This window comes from Molossus molossus, unplaced genomic scaffold (assembly GCF_014108415.1).
Source record: "Molossus molossus isolate mMolMol1 unplaced genomic scaffold, mMolMol1.p scaffold_m16_p_9, whole genome shotgun sequence".
Taxonomy (NCBI): domain Eukaryota; kingdom Metazoa; phylum Chordata; class Mammalia; order Chiroptera; family Molossidae; genus Molossus; species Molossus molossus.
In genome coordinates this window covers 27,954,708-27,969,110 of record NW_023425403.1, presented here as the reverse complement: position 1 = coordinate 27,969,110, position 14,403 = coordinate 27,954,708, and the positions used below count along the sequence as shown (strand labels likewise).

Sequence of the window (14,403 nt, the reverse complement as noted above, 5' to 3'; positions counted from 1 at the left end):
GAGATGCCATGCATGGCTTGAGTCGACGCCCCAGGATTAGTGTTCATGCACTGCTCTGCATTTTTTACCCCTGGACACTGTAGTTGGAAGGTCAAAAGGACCTGACTTTATATGTACTGAGAGTGCTTGGTCCCACTGGCTCAGAATTACCACGAACCGCCACAGGTCAATTTCCTTAAAGCAATATACCTGTTTCTCTTTGCAAAGTCCTGTAATTCCGGAAAGACTGAGGATTGAGGGTATTTGAAAATGTAATAAAAATAAGTGGTGGCGTATAGAATATTATCAAGTTAGATAAGGAGATATGTTGCTGTAACAAAACATTTTGCATCTTACAGATTCTGAACTACTACATGTGCAAATTACAGTTCCGGAGAAAAAAGTGTCACAATCAAGAAATGGAGTTGAATCAAATGTAATTAAGCACTAACATTTTTTCATAATCTAAAAACCAGTGACTATTTTGTTCCTAAGTAACTTGACATTTTTTATCCATGTTGATGAATTTTATATTTATATCCAATTTTTATTGAGTAAAAATGCCTTTTGAAAATGAACCCAGACTAATAATGTTTCATAGACATGTTGTACAATGATGCTTATTATCAAAGCCCCAAGTTCCATCTTCTAAATTTGTTTTCCTCTTCAGTGTTTGAATAATCATTGACTAGCTCCATCTAGAGATTCTCCCTGACTCTCTCCCCAGGCTATATTTGAGAAAACAATTTTTTAGTAAATTTACAGCTTCCTTATGTGGGATGATCATCATTTGATTTCATAAACTGTTTTGTGATGATTTTTTTCATTATTATTGCAAATATGTGATCATTAAGGCTGTTCTTTTCATGCCAGCTTAGTTCATCTTGGATCAGCATCTTTGTTTTCTTTGAACTTATTAGAAAGATTTATATCTCTTTTACTAATTTCTAGAATGACTTCTAAAAAAGTGAAAAGTGTTTTCTGATACACCCCACCTTAATTTCCTTTCTTGTTGAGTAATAAATGTTCTGATAAGTTGAATGAAAAGTTTTTTAAAGCTACCCACTTGTCACCCAAATGCAGATACTACACGTTTAAATTTTTCAATATACCATTTTAGAAAAAATGCATATTTATAAAAGTTTCAAATGTAATTATTTAAATAGAAAAAAGGTGATGCATTTAGCAGTATTTTAAGTTTTAATTTTATGCAAAAAAGTAATTGTTTGGTTATATTAGAAAATATACACAAGAGCTATTGAGAAGGCAATATCTTAAACCAATCACCACTAGACTCTATGATAATAATTCTCATAAGATTGGTAGGAAATACAACACCTAAGGCAAGAGAAACAAAAAGAAAAAATGAACACATGGAACTACATCAAAATAAAAAGCTTCTGCACAGCAAAAGAAACAACGATCAAAATGGAAAGGGATCACACTATATGGGAGACTATAATCACCAATGATTCATCAGATAAGGGGTTAATTTTCAAAATATATAGAGTGCTCATACAACTCAACAAAAGGAAGACAAAGAACCCAATTTAAAAATGGGTAGAGGACCTAAATAGACCCCTCTCCAAAAAGAACATACAAATGGCCAAGATACATATGAAGAAATGCTCAATGTCACTGAACATCAGAAAAATGCAAATTAAAACAATTATGAGGAATCACCTCACACTTGTCAGAATGGCTGCAATCAACAAATCATCAAACAACAAGTGTTGGCGAGGGTGCAGAGAAAAGGGAACTCTAGTACACTGCTGGTGGGAAAGCAGAATGGTGCAGCCACTGTGGAAAACACTATGGTGTTACCTCAAAATGTTAAAAATTGAACTGCCATTTGACCCAATGATCACACTTCTAGGAATATACCCTAAGAAACCTGATACACCAATCAGAAAGAAAATATGTACCCCTATGTTCATAGAGGCACTATTTACAATAGCTAAGATCTGAAAACAACCCAAGTATCCATTAGTAGATGAGTGGATAAAAAAGCTGGGGTACATGTACACAATGAAATACTATGCAACTGTAAGAAAGAAAGATCTCTTGTCCTTTGAGATGGCATGGAAGGACCTGGAGAGTATTATGCTAAGCGAAACAAGCCAAGCAGAGAAAGACAAATATCTCCTGATCTCACTTATTTGTGGAAAATAATAAACTAAACAAACTGATGAACAAAATTGACCCAGAGACATAGAGGTGGAGTACAGACTGATAAGCCTCAGAGGGGGTTGGGGGGTTGGGGGGGGGGAGAAACCACAGAATTTATATTTGTATATGCATAACCAATGGACATAGACAACAAAGCTGGGGATGGGGCGGGATGGATGGAGAGGAGGATGTCAATGGGGGAAAAATGAGAAACATCTCTAACAAAAACAAATTAATAATAATAATAATAAAAGATTGGTAGGAAAATTCACTTTCTTCAATGGTCAAATTCATAAGGAACAAAATTGAACTATTTGTTAGTGTCTCTATCCCCAGTGTTCCAAACAGTGCTGAATAGATAGTAAGGAATTAATAGTATTTTTCATCCAGTAAAGGCTGACTGATTCAACAAATACTACAAACAATATGAAACAAAGTGTTTATAATTATTATAATTAATAAAGAATAAAGATCATAGAAGAAAATATTCAACTTAGAAAGACTAGGAGATTTTTAAAAAATGTAACTGAATGGAGCTTCTAGATGTAAAAAATATAAAATAAAAGTAAAAAAAATAAAGAATTAACTAGACCAGATAGCTGAAGAGATCAAGTGATACAACATATAAATGACTTAAAAAGGAAAGAAAGATAGAATTAGAGGCTCAAGTATTGAATAATTGGAATTCTTGAAAAAGGGAAATAAAAAACTTGAAGAAGTTGTATTGAACATATGTTAACTGAGAAATGATTTTAGAAAGAATCCTCAGATCAGGTATCACACCACAGAATATATAAAAATCATGTAACACCTTGACAGTGAAATGACAATGCCAGGCCAAGAAAACATCTTAAAGGCAGCCAGGCATCAGAGTTCATCCACATTGAAATAATTAATACACCGATAGATCTCAAAATTAACAATATGGATGAGAAAATAGTGAAATAAAAGCTTCAGTGGTCTGACTTTAAATAAATTTGCATTATAGAATAATTTACTCAAATTAACTATCTTTTAGAAATTAGGGTATATTAGTAATTTTCAGATTATAAGGGAAGAAAAGAGTTGAAATAATTTACTTCAGCATATAGAAGTTGAAACTGGGACAAAGAAGAACATTAAAACAGGAGCTGGTAAAAAAGTAGTGAATGTGTCTAACACAAAACAAAACAAAGTGAATACGAAATTGTAATTGTAACAAATAAAAGAATAGAAAGAATGTATAAGTCTCAATATAGAAGGGAATCAAAACAAAATAAAACTTAAATAAAAATTGATTAAATTTATCAGAAATGCACATATTTTAGATTGGTTTTAAAAATACATGAGAAAACATCTAAATTATAAGGAAATAAAGGTCAAACACAAAAATAAAAAAAAAATACAAAACAAACTGTAACCAACAATAAGCTTGTATAGTCACATTTTTTAAATCAGGCAAAAATAGTCTTTAAAGTACAGAATAAAAGTATTTTTAAAAGTCTATTAATAGGGATGAAAAGTGGACATAGTGGATATATAGGGAAAAAAAGCAGATATATAGAAAGAAAAAAAATTAATGAATAATACAATGAATAAATATACCAACAAACTTGAACACTTTGAGGAGATAAGCAATTTTGTAGAAAAACAAATTCTTGGAAAAAGGGGAAATAGGAAAATGACCAAGACAAATATTTAAACCATATATGAAAGTCTCTTTCTAATAGTAAAACATAAATAGGATTTCTTTGACTTTTATGAATTAAAGAAGGATGGCTATCATAGCCTTTTCTATTCAACATTACATTTGACATTATAACTTAGAAGTAAGATGAGGAAAAGATTAAAATACTCAAATATTAGCAATAAAGAGAAATTTATAATGATAAAAGGAAACACACACAAAGATACATATTCATACACATAATTAGTAATATTTATTGGTAAATAACTCATTTTTTGAGAAACTGTATTGTGTACATTCATATATACAAATATATGTGTATATATGTATAAACACACATACATATATATATAATACACACTTTTGCTAAAAATATGAGTTACTCACCAATAAATTATACTCAAAAGGTAAAGACTTTTTTAGGATATATTAAATTTTTATTGAGCCACGGATAAAAGTAGAGAGGTAGATCATGTTGGCAGTAAAGAATACTCAGTATATTCTGAAGTTCACCAGATCTATAAATTGATTACACTTTCAGTAAGAATTTCATAAAGAATGGCAGGTTGATTTTAAAATTTATAAGTAATGGTAAAGGTCAGAAATTGTTGACTCTGAAGAATAAAAGAGGATTCACATTGAAGTATATTTTAAAGTTTTAGTAATTAAAATAATATGGCAGTGTCTAAGGGAAGACAAATTAATGGAGCAGAATAGAATGCTTCCAAAATATCCACAACACATATGAAAACTTTTCAATGCAATGACAACACTGAAATAATTGGATAAAGAATGGACTAGTTAATAAATGGTGAAGGCACAGTTGATTGGCAATAATAATAACAAACAGTATATTTATGCCACATTATACACCAACATTTAAAATAACGCATGGACACGGACAATAGTGTGGTGATTGTGGGGCTGGGGAAAAGTGGAACAGGATATGACAACACTGAAATATTGGATAAAGAACAGAATGGACTAGTTAATAATGGTGAAGGCACAGTTGATTGGCAATATAGAATAATAATAATAAACAGTATATTTATGCCACATTATACACCAATACTATTAAAATAACTCATGGACACGGACAACAGTGTGTGATTGTGGGGGTGGGGAAAGGTGGAAGAGAATATAGGAGGGATAAATGATAGGAAAATTTAAACTAAATTACATTAAAAAATAAAGTGATTGTTGATGGATTTTTAAAATAGATAATTTAATGCATACATCTGAGAATAAAATACTAAAAATTTAGAAAGCCAGGATAGAAGATTTATTTTAGAACTTTATAATAGGGAAATCTTGAATCAGAAAAATAAAGAACAATTCTTAAGTAAAAGTTGGAGGCCCATCTAGTTGTAAATACATAAATAAATAGCTACCATAAACAAAATGAAAAATGTTCCAGCCTCACAGAAGAAATTTGCAATCCTTATAATACACAAAGTGTATTCAAACTGTATCAAGAACTCATACAAATCAGTAAGATAAAAAACAAGAAAATAGATACATGTACAAAATTATGAATGACCATTAAGTGTGAAGTGGGTAACAAAAAAATCAAATATACAAATTAAGTCATTTACAGAAAATTGACAAACACAATAAGATAGTTATTTTGCATCATCAAAAAATTACCTTTAACAAAACAAAATGTCATTATAGGATATGAATAAAAGCATATTATTCACTGTAAATTAATGTCTACATTTGTACAATTAATTTGAAGATTAATTTTAAATTTCAAATGAAATAGCTTACTTTTTTAAAAAGTTATCTTTGTTGTAGAAAGTATTACAGATGTCCCCCTTGTTTTTCCCCATTGACCCCACTTCCCCACTCCTGCCCCACCCCAGGCCTTCACTGCACTATTGTCTATGTCCCTGAGATTATATATAGATATATATATATACACACACACACACATATAGATAGATGATATAGATATAGATATAGATATAGATATAGATATAGATATAAATAAAGTTCTTTGCTTAATCTCCTCACCCCTCATCTGAGATTCATCAGTCTGTTCCATGCTTCCATGTCTCTGGATCTATTTTGTTTGTCAGTTTAATTGGTTTATTAGATTCCACATATAAGTGAGATCATGTGATACTTGTCTTTTTCTGACTTATTTCATTTTTAATAAAAGAAGTTCACTCATAAGTTTAGTTTAACATATACCTAGCAAATATGTATAATGCAACATGTCCAACATTATTGATGCTATGCTTAAAATAGTGAAAAAATAGAACTAAATATCAACAATATAGATGAATAAACTCTGCTATGTTCAGTTATATTACAAAGAAAATAAATGATAAAGCTGTGTGTATTGATGATGATGATGACAGCAAATGTTTGTATGTATAGTGCCTATTATATCTGAGACAGTGTTTTAACCACAAGGTGTAATCCAACAATAAAATATATAACTTGTAGAAGGATTACATTTATTGAAACTTAAATTTTATGAAAAATAAAACCATTACTTAAATAAACACCTGTAATTAGCATAAATGTAAAATTATGTATAGGAATGATAAAAATAAAATTTAGGGTGTTAGCTAGCTTGTAAGAAAGGGAAGTAACTATGGGAATGGTACCAAGAGTACTTAAAATTATTTTTAGATACTTGTAATGTTTTTATTTTTTAATATAGAAATTGGTGACAAGAAATTTCATATAGTTTCTTTAATGTTTATTTGCCCAAACCATGTAATAATTTAAAATAATACTTAACTGAGGCTTTATAAAGAAGTTTATATGCCTTTAAAAATGCATAAAGTTGAAATATTAAAGCTTTTATCCGGAGATCAAGAAAAAAACGAAGATGCACTCTATTATGTTTTCTATTTATCATTCTTCTGGAAGTATTAGCCAGTGCAATAAAGACAGAAAATGACAAATTTTGAAATAGGCATAATAATTGGAAAGGAAGAAATAACACTATCATCATTTGCAGATAAAATGATTGCATATAAAATAAAATTCAAAATAATCTACAGAAAATTAGAAATAATACAATAATTTAGTACATGCTCTGGAAACAAGATCAAAATATTAAAAAATTAATTGTATTTTTATTCTGCAAAGCACAAATATAAATTAAATTTTTAAAAGTTACAGTTGACACTATATAAAAATGAATATCTAAATAAATGTCACAAAGATAAGCAAAATCTCCTCACTGAAGATAGTAAAGCAAGATGAAAGGAGTTAAAGACCTAAATAAATTGAATGTATGCCATTCTCATGTACTATTGGAAAGCCTATAAAGACACTAAAATTCATGTATAAAGATTAAATCGTCCATTTGTTAGACATCATTTCTTAATCCTAACATTAATAAAATAAATCAATGAGTAATGCATCTAAACTTGAAACACATTATAAAATCTACAAGTATTATACACTAAGTGCTGTTAATTCTTTGCTCTTCTATATACATTTTCTATTGAGTAATTTAGTTATACTCTTCCATTTTAAGCATAACTTTTATAATGGTGTCAATCTTTATTTAGATAAAATTATTGGATGAAAATAATTTTGAGGTTCTATTATATTGGGTACATTTAAAAGTTAACAAATAAGAAATTACACAAATATTTATTCTACACAGTTTTATTATGAAAACCAAATATTTTAATATCAAATTTCATTAAAATACATCAATATTAAATTATAATTTTTAAAAAAATTTATTAGTATTTTAGAATGCAATTATCTTTAATATATAATGATAGTTTTGCCCTGACTAGTTTGGCTCAGCGGTTAGAGCATCGTCCTGCAGAGCAAAGAGTTGTGTGTTCAATTCTGGTCAAGGGCACATACCTCAGTTGCAGTTCATCCCCGGCTTTGGTCAGGGTCCTGTGAGAGGCAACCAGTCGATGTGTCCCTCTCACATTGATGTTTCTCTCTCTCTTTTCCTCCCTCCCACACTAACTGAAGATAAATAGAAAAATATCCTCAGGTGAAGATTAAAAATAAAACAAAATAAAATAAAATGATAGTTTTTTTCTAAAATTCTTCTCACTTTTCTTTACCTTTTTAATATACTATCCTGCTAGGTGTCCTACAACATTGCAATTGATGGCAAAATACACACTGTGAACATGATGCAAAAGTAAGTGATCGACATTATTCTATTACTTGTCTTTGTTTTATTTATAATCATCATTTGTAATTATCCAAAATGTCAATATTTTGCATTTGTAAATGTTTCAAGTTACTGGCTTTTCATTGTCTCTTATTTTATCCTTAAAATAACTTAAGAGTTTATATAGTAAATCTTGAATCTATATACTAAAGAACCTGAATCCATACTGTAAGTTCCTACCTTGCTCTTTCATGTAGAACCAGATTTCTTTTTAGTTATTCATGTTGTTTCATAGGGGATGAATTTTGATAATTTTCTATCTTTATCAAAACATAAGTATGACTTGTTTTTCAGTTTCTTTACATTTAACTCTATTTGAAAGAACATAGAGGATTTTCAGGTGGAAAGAATAGTGATATATCATGTCAGAATGTCTTAAGGATTTAGAATATACTTTTAATTAGCCAAATTTAATTCTATGCCAGCTGGGAAACAAGCACTAACATTCTAAGGAATAAAGAAACATAAAAATTGTAATGGATTTGTTTTAAATGATAAGAATAGACTTCCAAAACTAATGACAGGCAGAAGTCTAAAACTGAAATTACCAAGTCAATACATAAATAAGAAATATATCTGTATCACTTCTAGAATTCATAGCTGCGATCCTTTCAAACATTATAATGTTTGGAAAAAAATTGTATGTAAAAGATATATTAGTTTAAAGGAAAACATTGAAAACAGACCTAAAATTACTTCTTTCTAAAGAAAAAAATTAAATAAAATGCTTCATTTTTGCAAGAAATACATGGGTAAAAATCCAGACAGAATCCATAGTCAGCCACTATTTGGGGATGAAGTGAGCCAGTGGTCAGGTCTACAGCATCCTATGAATATAAGTATCACAGACACAATATTTATTGAATATTTATATATTTTGAAATATGTAAAGTATAATTGCTTACAAATATAATAAGACCTGAATTGAAATGCAGTAAAAGTAATTGCTTTCTGAAGCTCTTTTCTATATTAGGAAAAAAGTTATAGAACATATACTACAACTAATGAAGAGGTAGTAATTCTTGAATCACGTATTATACATCCTACAATTATAAGTTTTTCATTTGCACATAAGCAATCAAAGTACATTTGAATAAAAAACAATCACATACTAGAACACAAAATCTTTTGAAAAAGAACCACATTCTCAATGTCTAGACAATAAAATGAAAACACAGTTACAAATATTTAATTAAAAAACAAAAACAAAAACACCAGCTTTTTGGAAATTAAATAGCAGTCACCAAATGGTTGGCTCCAAATAATTTGAAACGTTGTTACCAAATATCAATAAAGTAACTGCAAATAAGCTATTATAAATCAAAGTTTTAAGATATTACCAAATCTGTAATCATAGTAAAATGCAAAGCTTTGCTGTATTTATATTTTAAGGAAATTGGTGGGAATAAAATGAGTAATACTGGTAGGGAGGGAGGAAACAGAATAAAGTGTTGCCAGGTGGCTCCTGATGGTGGAGTCACGAAGCCTTCAGTCACCATTGGTCCTGGTTTGCCTCAAGCCCTGGAAGCCCCTACCCAGGGTTTCTTGATAGCTAGTTAGTTTCAGGCTCAGCCAACCGTTTATACATAAACAGAGTGATGCCCTGACCGGTTTGGCTCAGCGGTTGGAGCGTCAACTTGCGGTACAGAGAGACCCAGGTTCGGTTCCCGCTAAGGGCATGTACCTCGGTTGCAGTTTGTCCCCGGCCCTGGTTGGTCCTGCGGGTGGCAGCCACTCGATGTGTCCCTTCATATCGATGTTTCTCTCTCTCTCTCTTCCTCTCTCTCCCTCCCACTCTATCTGGAAAAATGTCCTCGGGTGAGGACATAAACAGAGTGATAACCACTGTGCATTCAACAGACACTGAGGCTTGGTCTGTGCACAGAGCTAGCACCAATCTGTCCCTTGTCATGGCAAGGTGGCAGTTCCATAGGGCCTTCAAACATATGAAGTTAGAACAACAGGAATCAATTTTATCATGTTGTTCAGTGGTGTTCTTGCCAAAATCAGGAATTGGTCTAGATTAGCATATTGAGAGTAATATTAATTCCAATGAGTACTCTGCTTATCTTTTTTTTTAATTTAATTAATTTATTTTTGTTACAGATGTTTCTCCTTTTCCCCTCACTGATTCCCCCTCCCCCTCCCTCCCCTCCCGGTCCCCAGCTTTGTTGTCCATGTCCATTGTTCATGCATACATGCATATAAGTTCTGTGGTTTATCTCTCCCCCACCACCCCCTCTTAAGATGCTGTAGTTTGTGATATGCTGATCATGCTTTTTATTGTTCAATCTCTAAGGATTCTGTGATTTTTCAATTTGAGGATTAATTTCCTTGATTATATTCTGGAATCTTCTCGTCAATTTTTAAATTTAATATTCCCTTTTTTCTTACTCCATTAACTTTTTCTGGAATGCTTTTGAATATATGTTGCGGCCTCTTATTTGACTTAAATGGGTGAATGATCCTTTGGTTATTCCAAGTAAGCAATTCCTGTCTCACTTACTATATCACCTATATTTCTAATATACATTTTTACATTTCCCATCATTCTTTTTTCATGTTTGATCTAATTTATTTGTTTCTATTAGATAAACCTCATGTTTTACTGGCCTCAAATTTAGAGGTAGAAGCTCTTAAAGAGGACAGCCTGCATCTCTTGGCAGTCTGTTCCTGGCATTTTTCTTTGGCCTTCTTCATCCTCTAGGACAAAGTTTTACGTATTCTGCACCTCTTCCTTATTTTTCTTAGTATGTCATTTCTTTAGAGTAATATACCACATTTGCCTTGCAGGACAGGTAGAGTAACAAGATGCTTTGGTCCTAGGTAATTTTACCTTCTTTGGTTAGGGGCTTTCTCATAGCATGTTGACAGACATCATCTTCTTTAGAAAGATTGAAAGTTTGTGGATTTTGCTCTCTTTTGGGCCCCAGGTAACGAGGCACAGTAGTATCAGTGAGCCCAGGAATGTCTTTCTCTCACTTTTTTACAATGACCTAGTTGAGAACACTGAGATTGGCATCCACAACACAACCCCAAACAGATTTGTGGTTTCCTCTCTCCAGTCCTCCTTGGTTTGTAAAAGGAATTTCCCTTACACAGTGGCTGGGAAAGAGATGTTCAGCTTCATCCTGAAGCAGCCAACAGACTGAGGTGATGCAGAAAAGAGGCTCTCATTATTCTTGATTTGTCCTTTATTCTGGGTAAATGCCTCAGATTTTTATTTACACTTTACTATTTTTTTTTTTCCTTTATTGATTTTAGAGAGAGAAAGTGAAAGGGAGAGAGAGATAGAAACACTGATGAGAAAGAACATTGATTTGCCGCCTCCTGCATGCCCCTTAGTGGGGATGGGGCCCACATCCTGGGCATGCATCAAGATTGGAAATAGAACCAGTGACTTCTTGGTGCATGGGTCATGCTTAACCACTGAGCCACACCGACCGAACTACACTTTACTATTTTTTTACATTAATATGTCTACTTTTAATTTTTTTTTCAATGACTATACTTTTGGAAATTTTTTTATTAATTTGTTTTTATTACAGATGTTTCTCATTTTTCCCCCATTGACACTTTCCTCCCCTCCCCCCCACCTCATCCCCTCATCCCAAGCTTTGTTGTCTATATTCATTGGTCATGCACACATGCATTTAAGTTCTGGGGTTCATCTCTTCCTCTACAAACCCCCCTTCTCTGAGGCTTGTCAGCCTGTACCCCACCTCCATGTCTCTGGGTTAATTTTGTTCAGCTGTTTGTTTAGTTCATTATATTCCACAACTAAGTGAGATCAGGCGATATTTGTCTTTCTCTGCTTGGCTTGCTTCGCATAGCATAATACTCTCCAGGTCCTTCCATGCCATCTCAAAGGATAAGAGATCTTTCTTTCTTACAGCTTCATAATACTCCATTGTGTGTATGTACCACAGCTTTTAATCCACTCATCTACTGGTGGACACTTGGGTTGTTTCCAGATCTTAGCTATTGTAAATAGTGCTGCTGTGAACATGGGGGTACATATATTCTTTCTGATTAGTGTTTCAGGCTTCTTAGGGTATATTCCTAGAAGCAGGATCACTGGGTCAAATGGAAGTTCAATTTTTAATTTTTTGAGGTAACACCATAGTGTCTTCCACAGTGGCTGCACCAGTCTGCATTCCCACCAGCAGTGTACTAGAGTCCCCTTTCCTCCACACCCTCGCCAGCACTTGTTGTTTGATGATTTGTTGATGGCGGCCATTCTGACAGGTGTGAGGTAATACATACCTTATAGTTATTTTAATTTGCATCTCTCTGATGATTAGTGATGTGAGCATTTCTTCATATGTCTCTTGGCCATTTGTATGTTCTTTTGGAGAGGTGTCTATTTAGGTCCTCTGCCCATTTTTAAACTGGGTTCTTTGTCTTCCTTTTGTTGAGTTGTATGAGCACTCTATATATTTTGGAAATTAACCCCTTATCTGATGCATCATTGGCAATTATGCTCTCCCATACAGTGTGATCCCTTTCCGTTTTGATGGTTGTTTCTTTTGCTATCCAGAAGCTTTTTTTTGATGTAGTCCCATGTGTTCATTTTTTCCTTTGTTTCTGTTGCCTCAGGTGTTGTATCAGTGAAAATTCTACTGCATGTGATGTCTGAGATTTTGTTGCCTACGTTTTCTTCTAGAATTTTTATGGATTCACGAGTTACATTTAAGTCTTTTATCCATTTTGAGTTTATTCTCGTGTATGGTGTAAGTTGGTGTTCTAGCTTCATTTTTTTGCAGGTAGCTGTCCAATTTTCCCAACACCATTTATTGAAGAGACTGTCTTGACTCCACTGTAGGCTCTTGCCCCCTTTGTCAAATATTAATTGAGTATATTACCTTGGGTCCATTTTTGGGTTCTCTATTCTGTTCCATTGATCTATCTGCCTGTTCAATGACTATATTTTTAATGTTTATAATTTCTATACAAACATATATATTTATGCTCTGAAAAATTTTTATGACTGGTGTTGCTATCTTTTTCTCTGTTGATCATGAAAAGCTATTTATTCTAAATTAGAGTTCCATTTTTATTTCACTATTGTAATTTGTCTGCATTAAAATCCCCATTTTCAAGATCTGGATTTTTCCATATGTTTGTAACTATTGTTGATGAACTCCTTCTACTGGACATTATCTTCCATTATCTTTCCTGACCTTTGTGCTGTGGAGGCTTCTCTTTGAGGGTGATTTTATGGGTGATTTTACTTGATCCCTGCTGAGTTCATTTGTTAGTTCCAATGTTTATATTGCTCATATCTTAGGGTTTCAGCAATGATGGGGCTATTTATAATCCATTTCATATCTGTATGAGATATAATTAAGGGTCTTCATTTTTGCTTGTGGTGTTTCTATTATGGTCAGGTCTGGGTAGCTTCCTCTGTCCATGGTTTGTGGACAACAGGTATTGATTTTTCTCCTTCCTGTTCATGAAATGCAGAGGATAATTCTAGCTTTATGCTCTTTATTGGAAGACTCAGAATATGTTCTCATGCTAGGAATAAGTGTTTCAAATAATGTGTCCTCATGCTAGGGCATTAAGTCACCATAGCGGGCATCATTCTGAAGGCACAATTCTGGTCCAGATTCTTAGTTTGCACAGTGTCACCTGCTTACTACTCTTTCAGCCGTGGCCCCGGTCTTTGTTTCTACTTCTTTCACTATTAACTTTAAAACACGAGTCTCTAAATTTTTTGGCAAAGGGCCAGATAGTAAACATTTTAGACTTGAAGAGTACTCCTACTTTTTCTGGTCTCTGAAATGTTGAGTGTTTGGTAAAGCTCACCTGTGAAACTAATTTCACCTGGAGTACCCTAATTTAGAAAAATTTTACTGTTGATTTGTCTGAAGGTTTTATGATTATGCAGGTTTTCTTTTCAAGTCTGATTTTATAAATTATATTTTTCTAGGAATTCCTACATTTCAATTAAACCCTTCAATTTATGGTTTATTGTATTGTTTTATTTTTTCAAACCCTGCTATTTCTAAGGTCATTCATTCCGCATCATCCATTCTAATATTAGTTATTTCATCCCTCTTTTCTTTTTTCTTTGACAATTCACACCATAACTTTTTAAATAATGGTTTTTTGTTTTTGTTGTTTTTATCCTCACCCGAGCACATTCTTGCATTTATCTTCAAATAGAGCAGGAGGGAGAAAGGGAGGAAGAGAGAGAAACATTGACATGAGAGACACATTGAGTGGTTGCCACCCACATGACCCCAACCTGGGCGGGGACAAACTGCAACTGAGGCACGCGCCCTTAACGGGACCCAAACCTGGGACTCTCCAGTACCTGGGCCGATGCTCCAGCTGCTAAGCCAAACTGGCCAGGGCTAAATTAATAATGTTTTTATAAGCTAATTTTTGTTCTGTTTATCACCTATATCAT

The 14,403-nt window shown here is 32.7% G+C and overlaps 1 protein-coding gene across 1 annotated transcript in view; it reads left to right on the top strand.

The window, feature by feature from the left end:
• The window catches only part of LOC118622330 (disintegrin and metalloproteinase domain-containing protein 2-like), a 101,417-nt gene that overhangs the window by 1,309 nt on the left and 85,705 nt on the right, over nucleotides 1–14,403 (top strand). Inside the window, exons 3-4 of the mRNA XM_036249779.1 lie at nucleotides 339–415; nucleotides 7,897–7,952. Coding sequence (XP_036105672.1) covers nucleotides 339–415; nucleotides 7,897–7,952 — 133 coding nt within the window. The remainder of the gene's footprint in view (nucleotides 1–338; nucleotides 416–7,896; nucleotides 7,953–14,403) is intronic.